The sequence below is a fragment of the Atheta coriaria genome, unplaced genomic scaffold (assembly GCF_025399875.1).
Source record: "Atheta coriaria isolate IRGN ID8LTWV9N9 unplaced genomic scaffold, Caltech_Dcor_3.1 hic_scaffold_4_pilon, whole genome shotgun sequence".
NCBI lineage: Eukaryota > Metazoa > Arthropoda > Insecta > Coleoptera > Staphylinidae > Dalotia > Dalotia coriaria.
The window spans coordinates 641,007-654,999 of record NW_027045446.1 but is presented as its reverse complement, the minus strand read 5'-3'; the positions used below and the strand labels follow the sequence as shown (position 1 = coordinate 654,999).

At 38.4% G+C, this 13,993-nt stretch overlaps 3 protein-coding genes and 1 long non-coding RNA gene across 4 annotated transcripts in view; 3 read left to right on the top strand and 1 right to left on the bottom strand.

Moving 5' to 3' along the window:
- Window positions 1-9,074, bottom strand: part of LOC135791107 (zwei Ig domain protein zig-8-like) — a 35,647-nt gene extending 26,573 nt beyond the window's left edge. Inside the window, exon 1 of the mRNA XM_065301427.1 lies at window positions 8,707-9,074. Coding sequence (XP_065157499.1) covers window positions 8,707-8,755 — 49 coding nt within the window. The 5' untranslated portion in view covers window positions 8,756-9,074. The remainder of the gene's footprint in view (window positions 1-8,706) is intronic.
- Window positions 9,075-9,777: 703 nt separating this feature from the next.
- On the top strand, window positions 9,778-9,959 carry LOC135790415 (uncharacterized). Its single transcript, XR_010547758.1, has 2 exons — window positions 9,778-9,828; window positions 9,886-9,959. It is a non-coding gene; the product is annotated as an uncharacterized lncRNA (long non-coding RNA).
- A 1,762-nt stretch (window positions 9,960-11,721) lies between these two features.
- LOC135790749 (cuticle protein 12.5-like) lies at window positions 11,722-12,455 on the top strand. Its single transcript, XM_065301021.1, has 2 exons — window positions 11,722-11,848; window positions 11,913-12,455. The coding sequence occupies exons 1-2, from the start codon at window positions 11,837-11,839 to the stop codon at window positions 12,354-12,356; spliced, it is 456 nt and encodes a 151-aa protein (XP_065157093.1). The 5' UTR covers window positions 11,722-11,836; the 3' UTR covers window positions 12,357-12,455.
- A 781-nt stretch (window positions 12,456-13,236) lies between these two features.
- Window positions 13,237-13,806, top strand: LOC135790505 (uncharacterized). The gene is made up of 2 exons (XM_065300734.1): window positions 13,237-13,277; window positions 13,337-13,806. Exons 1-2 carry the CDS (start codon window positions 13,266-13,268, stop codon window positions 13,793-13,795), a joined length of 471 nt encoding a protein of 156 aa, XP_065156806.1. The 5' UTR covers window positions 13,237-13,265; the 3' UTR covers window positions 13,796-13,806.
- Window positions 13,807-13,993: the final 187 nt, after the last annotated feature.

Sequence of the window (13,993 nt, the reverse complement as noted above, 5' to 3'; positions counted from 1 at the left end):
GCGATTCTGCATCCGAAACAACAAACTACATAATAATAAATTATTAAATATTTCCAAGGAAATATTTAATGAAATTGTTGAATAAATATTGAAATTCGCCAAGTTTTTGAGTTGGAATTATTCGCTGTCTCCAAAAATAATTTGTACAGTACGCCGTTTCCGGCTGAAAAAGGGAATGAATCCTGAATGGGACCAGTCAAAACGTCAATTTTACTTAATTGGTGAGCAAAGGGAGTTTCGCCCAGTGCGTCGACATTCAGAAGCGTAAAATTTTCGCGCGGCGCTTAATCAAAAGTTTCCTTTTGCGCTTCCAGCCAACTCCACCAGCTTCCAAGACAATTGGCGAACTCAAAGGGCCGCAGTTTCGGCGAATTAGTTGCGTATTACCGCCTCGATGATGTGCCTTTCTGCGCAGGAAAGTCATCCAGTCAAAGCAAAGGAATTGGAATAAGAACAGAACTAGAGAAGATTGACTTCCATCTTATTCTACATCTAAAAAGCTCCTCGTATGAAGGAGGAGGAAGTAATTTGGGACTCATGCATATTTTAAACGCAAGCCGCCAATAACTTGACGAACGATCCAAGCGGAATTGTAAATATCCACGCGCTTGCAACCCATGCTGTGGGTTATCGATAAAAGTTTTGCGATAAATAACTTTTGAATTATTAACAAGTGCTACCATCTTGCGATAGCAGCTTGTAGCTTGTGTTGCTTTCGGACTCATATTTATTTATCGTCTTTTTCGCAAGATGCCCGCAAGCTGTTTGAATCCTGAGACAATTGAGCTTATTTTATATCACCTAGTTTGCAAGTCAAATACTTTAGGTCTAAAAGTTTCCCCCGGAGGGAGTTGTAGATTTTTCGCAATTTTTTCGAACAAAAACCACGGAAAGCTTCAAAGTGCCATAAATTTTATTTGAAGATTAAGTGTTATTAGACCACACAGAAATCGCTGCAGTGCGAGTACTAGTATGGTATTAATGAAGAAGTGAGGAGTACGTTAATTGCGTCGAAGGGTTCCAGAAAGGGGGCCTAGAAACACTTTCGCGCAGGAGGAAACTGTTCTAATTTCCTTTTTCTCTCGGCGGTGTCTTTAACGAGGAGGGAAGAAGAAGAGAAGAGGGTGGGGCTTGTGTCACAGCGCACGCATGTACATTCTAACATTATTCTCGACTCAACTCGTGTAATCTGGAAGTTAGTGTTTTAAATCACAGATTTAATTAGGTTCCCAAAGTAGCGACCTATGGTTACATTCAATTTCAGTTTAATTTACCTCTTTACATTTTGTACTGTAATAGGACACAGATTAAATATATAAAATAAGTTTTTGGAGAAAATTTTTCAAAAATTTTTTTTTTCTTCTAAATACGGCTCTGGAATTTTTTAAATCAATAAAGTAGAGACTATATCTTTAATAAAACGTAATTTTTTAGTTGAATATAGTCTGGTAATATTTTTATGTGATTTTTTAAGAAAAACAAATTTTTTGCCAAAAAACATAAATTTTTCTAAGTCCTCCTCTGTAAGCTTCCTGTTGGAGCAAAGTTGTTGCAACTTGCGTTCTCCTATGACTTATGTATCCAGTAATTTTCCGGCATAGCAATATATCCTCCCGTGCCCTTTATTTCGCCGGAAAAACGCACAGTATGTTAAAAAACACCTCAAAAATAATGTTTTTTACCAAAAATTTAGTCTAACAAAGCATCGTGTTGTAATAAAGTAAAATGTTAGACGAGCAGCTTTCGGGTAACTCGCTGCCCGACAGTTATTGCTATAGTTAATCAAGAAGAAGACGTGTTTTCACTCCGCTGTACGTAACAAGATATTCTATCATCGGAAAAGCTCGAGGGCAGCATGTGAGCTTTCGACGCAAAAATAAATAAAAACTAAAATGAAAAATACGTGTGTACATCGCGCACGGAGCAAAAAGGATCGGTGAAATTAGTCGAGCTTTTTGGATGGATCGACCCAAGGATAATTGATTGCCATTGCATTAGAACAGATGTGCTCTTAGTTTATTTCCGGATCGAGTTGATGAAAAGCAAGCAAAAGTGTAATTCAGAAGATCGCGCAGCGAAGACACTAAAGTAAATTTACGATTTTAATTTGTTATTTTAATTAATTCGTGCACGAAAGCTGCGCTTTCGGTCGCCTGACATCAAATTGGTATTTTATGCTGAATTCGTCGATTTAACGAGGTGTCAGCGCAAAGTTTGCGCGGAGTTGTGTCTGCTTAATGCGGCGTTTAAGAGGTTTCCATCATACGTGTCGGCGGCCATAAAGACTCTTTTGAGTTTTCGGTAATTTATGGCCGCTCTTCGGGAAATATGAACCAAAACCAACCAAGACGACATTTCTCTCAGTCGTTCGACAACTTTCCAACTCGGAAAAACCTCAAATAATCACCGACTTAGAATTTTTTCGCAAGTTTCCCAAAAAGTGACATTTTCACTCAACTTTTCGGCGATAAAATTTCTATGTCCAATTGTCGTTTTACGAGTATGTTCAATAACAGTTTATAGTTTACGACAGTCGGTCACAAAGACGAAACTTTTATTTTTTCACTTTTGCGTGTTTAAATGGAGCTCAGATGTAAAACGCGGCGTATGGTAACGTCTATATTGCATTCCACACGTTTTTATCGCACGCCTCGAAAGGTTTTCGACGATTCCATAACCCTCCGGCATGGCGTCGACCCATATGTTCGGAATTAGAATGTCTCGCACAATGCGAACACGTTTTACCCAAAAAATTCGGCGTGACGTCGTGTAAGGTATGCACAAATTGATTTTGGCACTAATAATTTATTCAGTACTGATGTGAGCAAAAATAAATTAAATTCTGACAAGCGGAAAATTAATAATCATCATAATCAATATATTTTAATTAAATTTTTAATTTTCTGAAAAAAAAAATGTGAATCAATGTAATTGATGAATTTAATAATCCCTGTTTGATTACAGTCATCGGTTGCACATGCAGGCACCCATAGAATTGTCATTAGATTGGAAAAGCGTATCCACTCGCCGCCCCCAGCATCAGTTACGAGCAAGTTACGACTCGGCTGCGGGTTTAAGCAAACTTGCATCACCGGTGGCATTGGTATTTGTGCAACAATTTCACATTGCGCTCCCAGCTACAAGAGCCACCGTGATCGATGGCTGTCATAAATTCGCACGGGGTTTATACAGATGACCGGTTGTGTGATTTATGCTCTTGCAGAGGCGAATTATTCGCCGGAAAAGAGATAAAAACGGGAAATATTAAGATTCATGATAATGCCAATCGATAGATTTTTGTATTTTGAAAACCGGAAAACCGGAAAATAAAACCGGAAAACCGGAAAATAAAACCGGAAAAACATCTGATTTTAGTAGTAAAACATTCTGTATAGTTAGTCTTGTGGCTTAACGACAAACTGATTTAACGATCGTCCCTTAAATTCGGTTGTCGAATGGATATCCCCTCGGCTGACGACATGACTGCCTAAAGAATCGCTTAGCATCCTCATCCCCTCATCCTCTATTCTCGTTGTCGTCGCTTAACGCTCCCCGTGCCAACCCCCGCCGCTCGTTCGGACGTGTATACGAGCGGCTTAATCGCGCGACCGACCCGGCTAATAGATTATACGGGGGGTGCGCCGGCGGTAAATATGGGCCAAGTTTAAGCCCCCCGACGGGAAATCAAATTATTACGGCCTAAGTCGCGCTAAGCTAGTTGCTGGCTAAATATTTATGCGTTGTTGCCCGCCGGCTAAACGTCCCAGAAATTCCGAAAAGTTACTACTTGAGCGAGAGGAAGAAACTCGTCAGAACTAAGACCAACTCGAGTCAATCAAGTGAAACAAGAAGAAGAAGCTTGCTGACGATCAATATGGAAGGGGTTGTTAGGGGGAACTTGTTGCTGATGGAAATTATGTGGAAAATTTAATTATTTCGCGAAAATCATAAAAATATGTCGGGTTTTTTACTTTAGTCATGACCGTGACTAAAGTTGAGACTAAAGTAAAAAAGTGAATTTGAGACAAATTTAATTATTCCGCAAGAATCTTAAAAATATGCCGGTTTTGCTACTTTAATCACGACCATGACTAAAGTCGTGACTAAAATAAAATTTAATTTGCAAGGCGAGATTCTTGACTTCAAATAATTCTGAAATTTATCAAAAAATAACAACTGCCACTTTTCCACTTTAATCACGACCGTGACTAAAGCTGTCACTAAAGAAAAAAAGTGAATTTGAGAAAATTTAATTATTCCGAAAAATAATAAAAAATATGCCAATTTTTCTACTTTAGCCACGACCGTGACTAAAGTCGTGACTAAAGTGAAAAGTCGAGGTTCATGATAGTAAATAATTCAAAAAATTATCAAAAATAACAACTACCACTTTTTCCACTTTAAACACGGCCGTGACTAAAGTCATGACTAAAGTCCCGTTTAAGGCGGATTTGAAAAAATTTAATTTGCAAGTACAGATTCTTGATTTTAAATAATTCCAAAAGTTATGAAAAATAACAACTATGAGTCCTTTAAGTGAGTTAGTCCCTAACCTCACTGATCCTTTGATCTTGCAGTGACTTGCCTCGAAGTAGTTGGCTTCTTGTGCAATTTTTTCTCATCCCTCTAAGACTTCGTTATCCTGCGCTTCGTTTGCGCTATGCATGCGGCGTGGTGGCGTGCGAGAGAGTTTTTGCCGCCCCGCTGCCGCCCCCGCGAACTTTGCACCCAGTCCTAGACTCGCAACAGTTTCTCATCCTGTCTTAATCCGACCCTAGACCTCAACTCTCGACAATCCAAGACACTTTTGCCCTCGGAATAAAATCAAACAAAACCCCCACGCTGCGGCTAAAACGTCTCGCATAAATTACAGAATTAAAAGCAGCGCCGAATATAAACCGTATGCAAGTTTTTACAGCGCACAGATTTTTTCGGTTTGTTAAAAGAGCGTAGCCTCCGTCGGGGGCGGGTGGAAAAAATACAATATAAATATGTAATCCTCGTCGAAAAATGTTGACTTGCGAAAAGTTCGCTTTAAGCTTCGGTAATTTATCACGTCGCAACGAGAAAAAGGATTAAAATTTAAATGGAGCCCGGCGAACAATTTTATTAATTACTTTTATTGCTCACACAACACTTTTGCGAAACGCTGCGACTGTATTTTTGCATTCCGGCGATAAGAGATAAAACTTTCGGTCGGCGAATAATTTGCGCGCGGCGAAAATCGCAATCATGCAGGCGGCGCGAAAGCTTTTAGGACACCGACTCAAGACAATGAAAGTCTCGTCTGCCACTGGCAGCTTAATTGTAATTCTTAAACATATAAATCATCAAAAATGTACGAGCATAAGACAAGCGCTTCGGAGAAACAGATGGAAGACGACGTTGCGTAAACTTTCAAAGCTGTTTAAAGATAGTTACAGGATTAATTCATAGATGGCAGCACCAGGATTAAAATTGACTTAAGTCAGTTTGTTAATATAATGTGACTTAAGTCACATTATACTTAACATACTTAACATACTTAACTAAGTTAAGTATAAGGTGACTTAAGTCATATTATATTAAAAACTGACTTAAGTCACATAAAGTTTTTTTTGTTTTTGTGATTTTAACAAACACATCACGTAATTGACAATAGCTCGACCTCGGGGGTGGCGTAGCAAGTGGATTAGCAAGTGTCTGGCACACTCGTTTGCCGTCACCGCCACCGCCGTCGCCGCCGCCGACAAAAGTCAACTTTTCACATTACCGACTTTTCCCTTCTGGGACATGGTGGAAAATTTTGATGCGCGTCCCCAATTATTTTTATTTTTCCGGTTTTCCAAAACAAAACATTTTCCATTAATTTATCACTCAAGTGTTTTCTAATGAGACGAAGACGCAGCAGCTAAATATAGCCTACTCGTAGGTGCGTTGAAGATTGTTGAAAATCGTTCGACGAATGCTTTCCGGCATCTTTCACATCGAACTTGAAAGCCCATCGCGCGCGCAATTTTCGCACACATTTCCCGAACGCGTTCGCTCACGTTAAGTACGTACTTGGAGACGTTACCGCGTTTCCTCGGAGTTTTCCATGCGAAGAACCCACTCGACGCGCACACGTCGAAGAACGCAAAGTGACGGAACGCCTTCATCGCATTCTCATCGTCGTTCTATGCGAGCAAAGAGAGTGAAGACATGTCCAGGCAACTGTTTCTTCTTCTTCGTCTTCAATTCAGTTCGGGGCCATTTTTTCCGAAAAATGTTCGGAACGTGAAATGCGCAAAAACGCGCAGCAGAAACACGTTGATAAAAGTTGGCAGATTTTAAAGTCACGTACGTGCGGGGATATTGCCTCGAGACGAGCGATATGCCAAGATGTTTTCCGAGTGACATGTTGTTCGCTCGCTACAATGCATCCAACCGGGGGTGGCATATTGGAACGGAGAGAATGTGATGGCGTCTCGTATTTCCTTCCAGCAAATAACGTGTGAAACTTTCCTAATACATCATAATGCATATTTCTTTTCTATTCGAGTATTTTCTTTGTTTTCTAAATCGGAAACACATTTTTACGCCGGAAACAAATAAATACAAGCTGGTTATCTGCGTCTGCAGACTTAGAGGGATAGTATGAATGGCGTGCGTGGTTAAAGAGGGTCACACAAGCAATGGCCACTTAAATTAACGCCGTGAGTGGTCTTGAGGTTCCAGCAACCTAACTAAGAAAGCCCAACGGCGGGTCATTACAGCACGGGTCCATTCCAGTCACGTCGCGCTACAATAACCAGAAGAGGCGGTTGTTCGGGTTGTGTTCATAAGTAAATATTATAACAAACCCACAAGACGTGGTCCATAGCCCACTTAAAATGATCCCCAACTCAAAATGTTTTTATGTAAGAAATCTAAGTGTTTTCCAATTAAATTCCGAAAACTTTTCCACTTTAACATCTCAAAAGTCAGTATATCAACAACTGGAGTGGTACCACATACAACCCACACCTATCCAACGATACTCCTTGGTAGTTACAAGTTGTAATTAGTTTTCGACACGTTTTGTTCCGCTGCCTCTTTGAGAATGCACTTCTGCATGTTGTTGTTTTCCATCGGGCGTTTAGCGTTTCACATTTCCCGAGCCCTTTGATTTTCTTCTGCGCGATATTAATACGCTGCGCGCTCTGCGTTAGCTGATCGTTACATTATGCGAAATTCTCGAGCTAATTGGAAACTCGACTTGGCAACTTAGTTTGTCGTAAACAACAATTATAAGACCAGGTCTGCGGTGGTGGCCTGCGCCTTCGCTTCGGGTAGTTTAATTTAGTTACGGGCGTACTTCCAGCGTTTTAAAACACAGCGAGAGAAAATTCGCCGGAAATGAATAAGTTTTCTTCCTTGTTCTTGTAAATTGTTCACAACTTCCTCGAAAGCTGAATTCATGTTTAATGTTTAATTAAAACATCACAAACAATTATTTTAAATATTTCAATCCGGTTCGCGGGATTCAATGTGGATCAAATGTCAAATATTGATGCAAAAACTATCGCATAACAATGGTCCAGTTTATTTCCTCGAGATTATCGGTGAGCAACAAATTTTTAACTGGTTAACCTTCAATCGATAAATTTTATTTCATAAAAAAAATTAATTTACATAATTGTGCCATGTTCTCGCACAAATATCTACATGAAATGTTGATTAGAGATTATTGAATTTCGTTGCGCGTGTTTTTGTTTATCGTGCTCATCAAAAACAAACATTTTTTGATGATGACAGTTATTTGCTTTCAATGTACACATCGAAAATGTTTATTTTTAGGCACAAAATTTTTATCGAAATTTATTCACAAAGTCAAAATTGGATACGTGCGGATATTATTACGTTAATTAGCCCGCCGGCATTGTAATTAATTATTTAATGCGCGCTGCATTACGATGTAGCGATCGGAGCGCGTTGTGTGGCCGTTATGATAAAACAATACTCCCACTATTTACGGTCACGGTGCTAGCAATAAACCAGCAAGCGTTGAGAGAGATGCAGGCGGCAGCGGGCGGGGGCGGCAGCACATTTTAGATTGCGCCCTGGCATTATTTTGTCGATTTGCATATTTGATTCTCGTCGCGTTCCTTGCGTCTGTTTATTCAATGTATGTATCAAACACAACAGGCCGACATGACGGGCTTCATATTCAGATAAATTGTTTTTAAAAAAACAACAAACGATATCGCATATTGTGAGCTTTTGATGGCTTTCATTACGATCGTGCAATGTGTTTTTAATTACTCGATGAAAAAATATGAAATTTTTGGAGACAAAATTTTTTTCTGCGAAAAATAGAATTCTTTTCATCTTACGCCGCAGGGCAGAGGCTCGGGTTATTGCTTTAATATTAGAAACTCGATCGTTTATGAGATGACTGCACAAAAGGAAAAAATAAAATGTCTAGAGTCGCCAAGATGAAAGCGAAAAGTCGGATCTAATTAAGATTTGCGAAAAGTTTTAACTCAACTAGAAAAAAATATAAAAACATGAAATTCCTGCAATCTCAACATACATTTCTCCACTTTCCGGGATTAAATCCTAACTGAAATCCCTGAAAACCGGAAATCCCTGAAAACCGGAAAACCGGAAAATTCATTTATTTTTGATCTGTTTCCAAATAAAATAAAAACTTTCGTTGGTTAGATGATACTGGCTTGTGAAATTAGTTAATTAGCTTCAAGATACCTGAAGAAGTAACGACCATCACCATCGAGATAATCACAGACGCCAACATGCTGCCCGGAGAGGAAAGTCTCCGATTACAAGAAGAAGTGACTACGCAGCGACGGCGGCAGTGAACACAAATTGCAGCACATCCTATTTTTTATCCCGCACACCGTTGGAGTTTTTGCTAATACTATCCAATCATCCGAGCTTCACAGTTCACAGTTTTCCGCTTTTCCGGTTTCACTTGTTTACGAACTTTTTAGCTGGCGCGCGGATTACACTCACGTCGATCGGCACTGCGCGTTTGACACTGGCGGGAGCGGCGGCAGTAGGAGTAGCAACAGCGGCGGCGGTGGCTCTCCGGCGGCGGTTCGAGACGCTTGGCATCGCGGCGCGCTACCGACTGGCCTGAATTTCCACCGACCGCTTTCCACTGACATGCGCTCCTAAATCCCTCATATAAATTCCATACCTACCCGCCGCCACCGCCACCGCCAGTGGAGGCGGCCGCTGCCTTATAGTACCTTGCGTTATGGCAATCTCACAAGTCTGATAACTTAGTGATATTTTTCCGAGTAGGAAACTTTAATGTTTATTATAATTAAATTTCCTCATAAAAAAAGAATAAATTTAATATAAAATATTAAAGTTTTAAAAATCAAAGGTAAAGAACAGGTAAAAACATATTTATTAATAGTAATATCTATAAACACCCTGTATATCTTTGTGGAAACTCATATTTTGGTATTAAACTTCTTTATTTACCTTTAAACCATCATAAAACTCATAATAAATCAAAAATTTAGTGAAAAACCATTCAAAATGCTAAAAAAGACACCATACCATCAATTTCATGGTGAGACTTATTATGAATTCCCCTGTATCATTGTCTATACCTTCCAGAAACATACCAGTAGTCCACACCAACTAAAACATTGTTTAAAAATATTTTTGTTTAATTTGTGATCTCATTAAAGATTCACTTAGTAACCTACCATCAATCTATGAAACAGGTTTGTGTGGTTTTTTTCCCTTATGCATTTTATTAAATTTTTACTATAAAAGACCTGCACCTCATCGATTTTAGTATAGTTGACTACCAACTGCACTTCAAACAACACTACCAATATGAAATTCTTGGTAAGTCTTTAAATCTTAAAGGTACCATCAATATATTCTACAAATTTTTATATTTAGATTGCTTTCGCCGCCGTTTTGGCCGTTGCCGCCGCTGTGTATGTCCCATACACTACTGGTGTAGCCACCTACACTCCATACGGGAATCTACGCTGCTCCAGTCGCTACCTACCATGGAGCTTACGCCACACCATACGCCACCTACGGAGCTCATCACTTGTACAAACGTGGAATCTACACTCCACATGTCGCAGCTGCTTACACTCCATATGCTGCTTATGGTACCCATCATCTCTACAAGCGTGGAATCTATGCCCCAGCTGCCTACCACACCGCTTATTCTACCCCATATACTTTCGGAGCTCACCATTTGTACAAGCGTGGAATCTACACCCCATATGCCGCCACCCCTGTTGCCCACACCGCTTACAACACCCCATTCGCTGGACACCATTACTATTAAAATGTGATTGTTATATTTTGAACAGTTTTATGATGACGACTTGAAAAATAAATGAATATATATTAAAATTAAATTTTTTTTATTTTATGTTTGAAGTCAATATTTGCTTTGAAGGTTAAATTTAGATTTAGAAATTATATTAAGATCAATATCAATGTCAATGTCAACAAGTCAACAACTTGTATTGTAAAGCGCTAAAACAAAGTTGTGTTCCAACTTAACGAATATGAAGTTTCGGTGTGCGAGTAGTTTTATCGGATTGAATAATCTCAATCTGTCGTTAAAAATCGAAAGTTGTTTTTATGTTTTATGTTTGGTGTTTTGCGTTTAGCATTAACACTGGATAACTGTGTTATTATCCTAATATGCCATAAATTAACATAAATAATAAACAAATAAAATGCTAATCGGTTCCCGTACGCAACCTATACTTAAGTAATATTTTATACCTACTAATATTATAAATGCGAATATCCTGACGTCTGTTACACTTTCTTGCAAAAACTACTTAACCGATCATCATGAAAATTTGTACACATATTCTTAGTGGTCTCCGAATGGTTATAGGCTACTTTATTTAATAAAATATTTTTTAAATAAAGAGGAAATTGTTTAGCCAATAATACCTCTGCATCTGGCTATTTGACTACTTTAACGCTATCTAGCATTCCAACAATGAAGCTCAAACTTAAGTACTATAGTACCATCACACTGTATTATCACACTGTATTACCGACAGCTACGTCAACATCAAATCCAATTGACTACACTATGAGACTGTACACTATACTTCCATAGACTATACTTTCAGCCATTTTAAAACTTCTGCCATTCTATTTCCCTTATTGTGCTACTTTTCTGTGACTACAGACGTACAGAAGCTAAATCATTATTTTTGATATTATGAAAGGAAGCCGCGGGTTAAAAGCTAGTAAAATATAAAAATAAAACATACTTTAGGTTAGGAGACAGGTTATGATGTATATGAAGATTGTGCACTTGTAGCAATAATTCTCTATGAACGTATAGAAACAATATAAGACTTAAAACAATTAAACGCAACAATGTGCTCTGCAGTCGCAAGCAGTTTGTGACTAATTAATGCAATACACTAACAGTCTAACAGAATTAATTCGGCTCGGCAGCGAGGCAAACTTGTACGCATGTAAGCAGTGTAAGACGTTGTAAGACATAATACACACACACACACACACACACATAATTACATGTTATATGTTGTTGGTGTAATTTCGGAAATATGCACACGGTGCACGGATGCATAAAGTTTGAGAATGCGAATTGAAAAGTTGGGCATGCGCTGTAAATTAATCGTAAATTGCTTAAATTAGTGTTTGGGTATTAGGTATTTGTATGATGAAAAAGTGGACTTTGTTAATGCAAATGCAGGTTGTTAAGTTGTGAAGATTTGAATGGCCTTGCACTTGAGTGACTTTTTTGGGTGATTTTTGGGTATAAATTTTGGGTACTTTGAGGTTTAGAGCACAGTTTACCTTTAGCCACAGTCTAAACAACAACTAAACACTCACCATGAAATTCCTGGTGCGTTTTTGGTTTTGTAACAAAATTAAAAAGATTTTTAATTATTTTTGTGATTTGATTACAGATTGCTTTCGCCGCCATCTTGGCCGTCTCCGCTGCTGTGTATGTAGCACCAGTTGCTCATTACTCTGCTGCCGCCTACACTCCTTATACTTTTGGAGCTCATCATTTGTATAAGCGTGGAATCTACACCGCTCCAGTTGCTGCCTATTCTCACGCCTATGCTACTCCATATGCCTTCGGTGCCCACCATTTGTACAAACGTGGAATCTACGCTGCTCCAGTTGCTGCCTACCATAGTGCCTATGCTACCCCATACGCCTTCGGAGCTCACCATCTCTACAAACGTGGAATCTATGCTGCCCCAGTCGCTGCCTACTCCCACGCTTACGCCACCCCATATGCCTTTGGTGCCCATCACTTGTACAAGCGTGGAATCTACGCCGCTCCTCTTGCTTACACCGGATACTCCCACGCCGCCTACACCCCATACACCAGCTATTATTGAGCGCAAATCGAAACTGGAATGATCTATTAGTTACCTTTTACAATGTCAATGTAAATAAGAGGATTACGAATAAATAAACATAAAATTTTACGAACAGAATTAATATTTTTATTATTATTATTATTATTAAGAAGAATTGATTCCTAGATAATTACATCAGGAGTATATTGATAGTTATTTTGATGACTTAACTTAAGTCATATCTACTATGAGACATATTGGAGTATAACTATGCATAAAACATAAATTTTTATCAGTAGTAGTTAATTTTTGATCTGGAACTTTACTTAAGTATACGTACTTAGGTACATACTTAAGATATTTTTCTACTTCCACCTTTAAAGCGCCAGTTTATACACGGTTTTTAGACACAAAAAGTGGTACTTTATATACAGACGGCCAAGCCGTACATAATATTCATTATACAACTATAATCAATCAATTAAAATGACAAAAAAAACACAGTAAATATTAGATTCACTTAAGTTACTTGCATATTACTTGAGTCAGTTATCTTCTTGATCTATAAAATACTATACTATAAAATGAATTTGGCGTAAAAATATGATAGCAATATATTAAAACTTAATTAGATGCTTAAAAAAAGGACTAGTTATAGTTAATTATGTGTATATCTTGTTTAAATTGAATAATTTTATTGCAAATTAGGTAAACAACAAAATAAATCTGAATATTTTGGTATAGTTATATGTTATATTTTTTTTGTTAAAAGTTTTTATAAGTTATGTTGTTGACTTTGCGAACTACTCATAGATGCATTTTTTCTTAAGTTTTTTCAAACTGATAAAATATTACCTTGTCCTCGCTTAGGTAAAACTTTAGTATAAATAGCTGCCGAGTTGTAGGTAAGATCACAGTTGAGTTTTAGCAGCAGTCTAAACAACAACCATGAAATTCCTGGTAGGTTTAATTTGTTTAAACAATAGAAAATGTGTTAATTATTACATTGTTTATTATAGATTGCTTTCGCAGCCATCTTGGCTGTTTCCGCTGCTGTTTACGTAGCCCCAGCTTATCATGGTGTAGCCGCCTATGGTGCTTACACCCCAGCTGCCTACCATGGAGCTTACGCCACCCCATACGCTGGTATCTACGGTGCCCATCATCTGTATAAACGTGGAATCTATGCTGCTCCAGTTGCTGCTTACCATGGTGCTTATGCCCATGCTGGTTATGCCCACCATGCTTATGCTACACCATACGCTGGAGTCTATGGTGCTCACCATCTTTACAAACGTGGAGTGATCGCCGCCCCAATCGCCTATGGTGCTTATGCTCATGGTGCCTATGCCCATCATGGTTATGCTCACTCCGCCTATGCTACCCCATACGCCTTTGGTGCCCACCATTTGTACAAGCGTCAGATCAATGGCCCGCCCTTGATTTCTTCTTTATTTGGAGGTGGACTAGGTCATTAGTTACCTTTTGAACCGTTGTGTAAATAAAATAATTATGAATACAAATATTAATAAAATTTAAATTATTAATATTAGTATTATTATAATTATATTCTGAATTACGTATATATATTTTTTATTAAATAAGTATAATGTAAAGAGACAAAATAGTTCAACAATTGATTCCAGATTGCAGCACTAGGACCTTAATACAGCAAG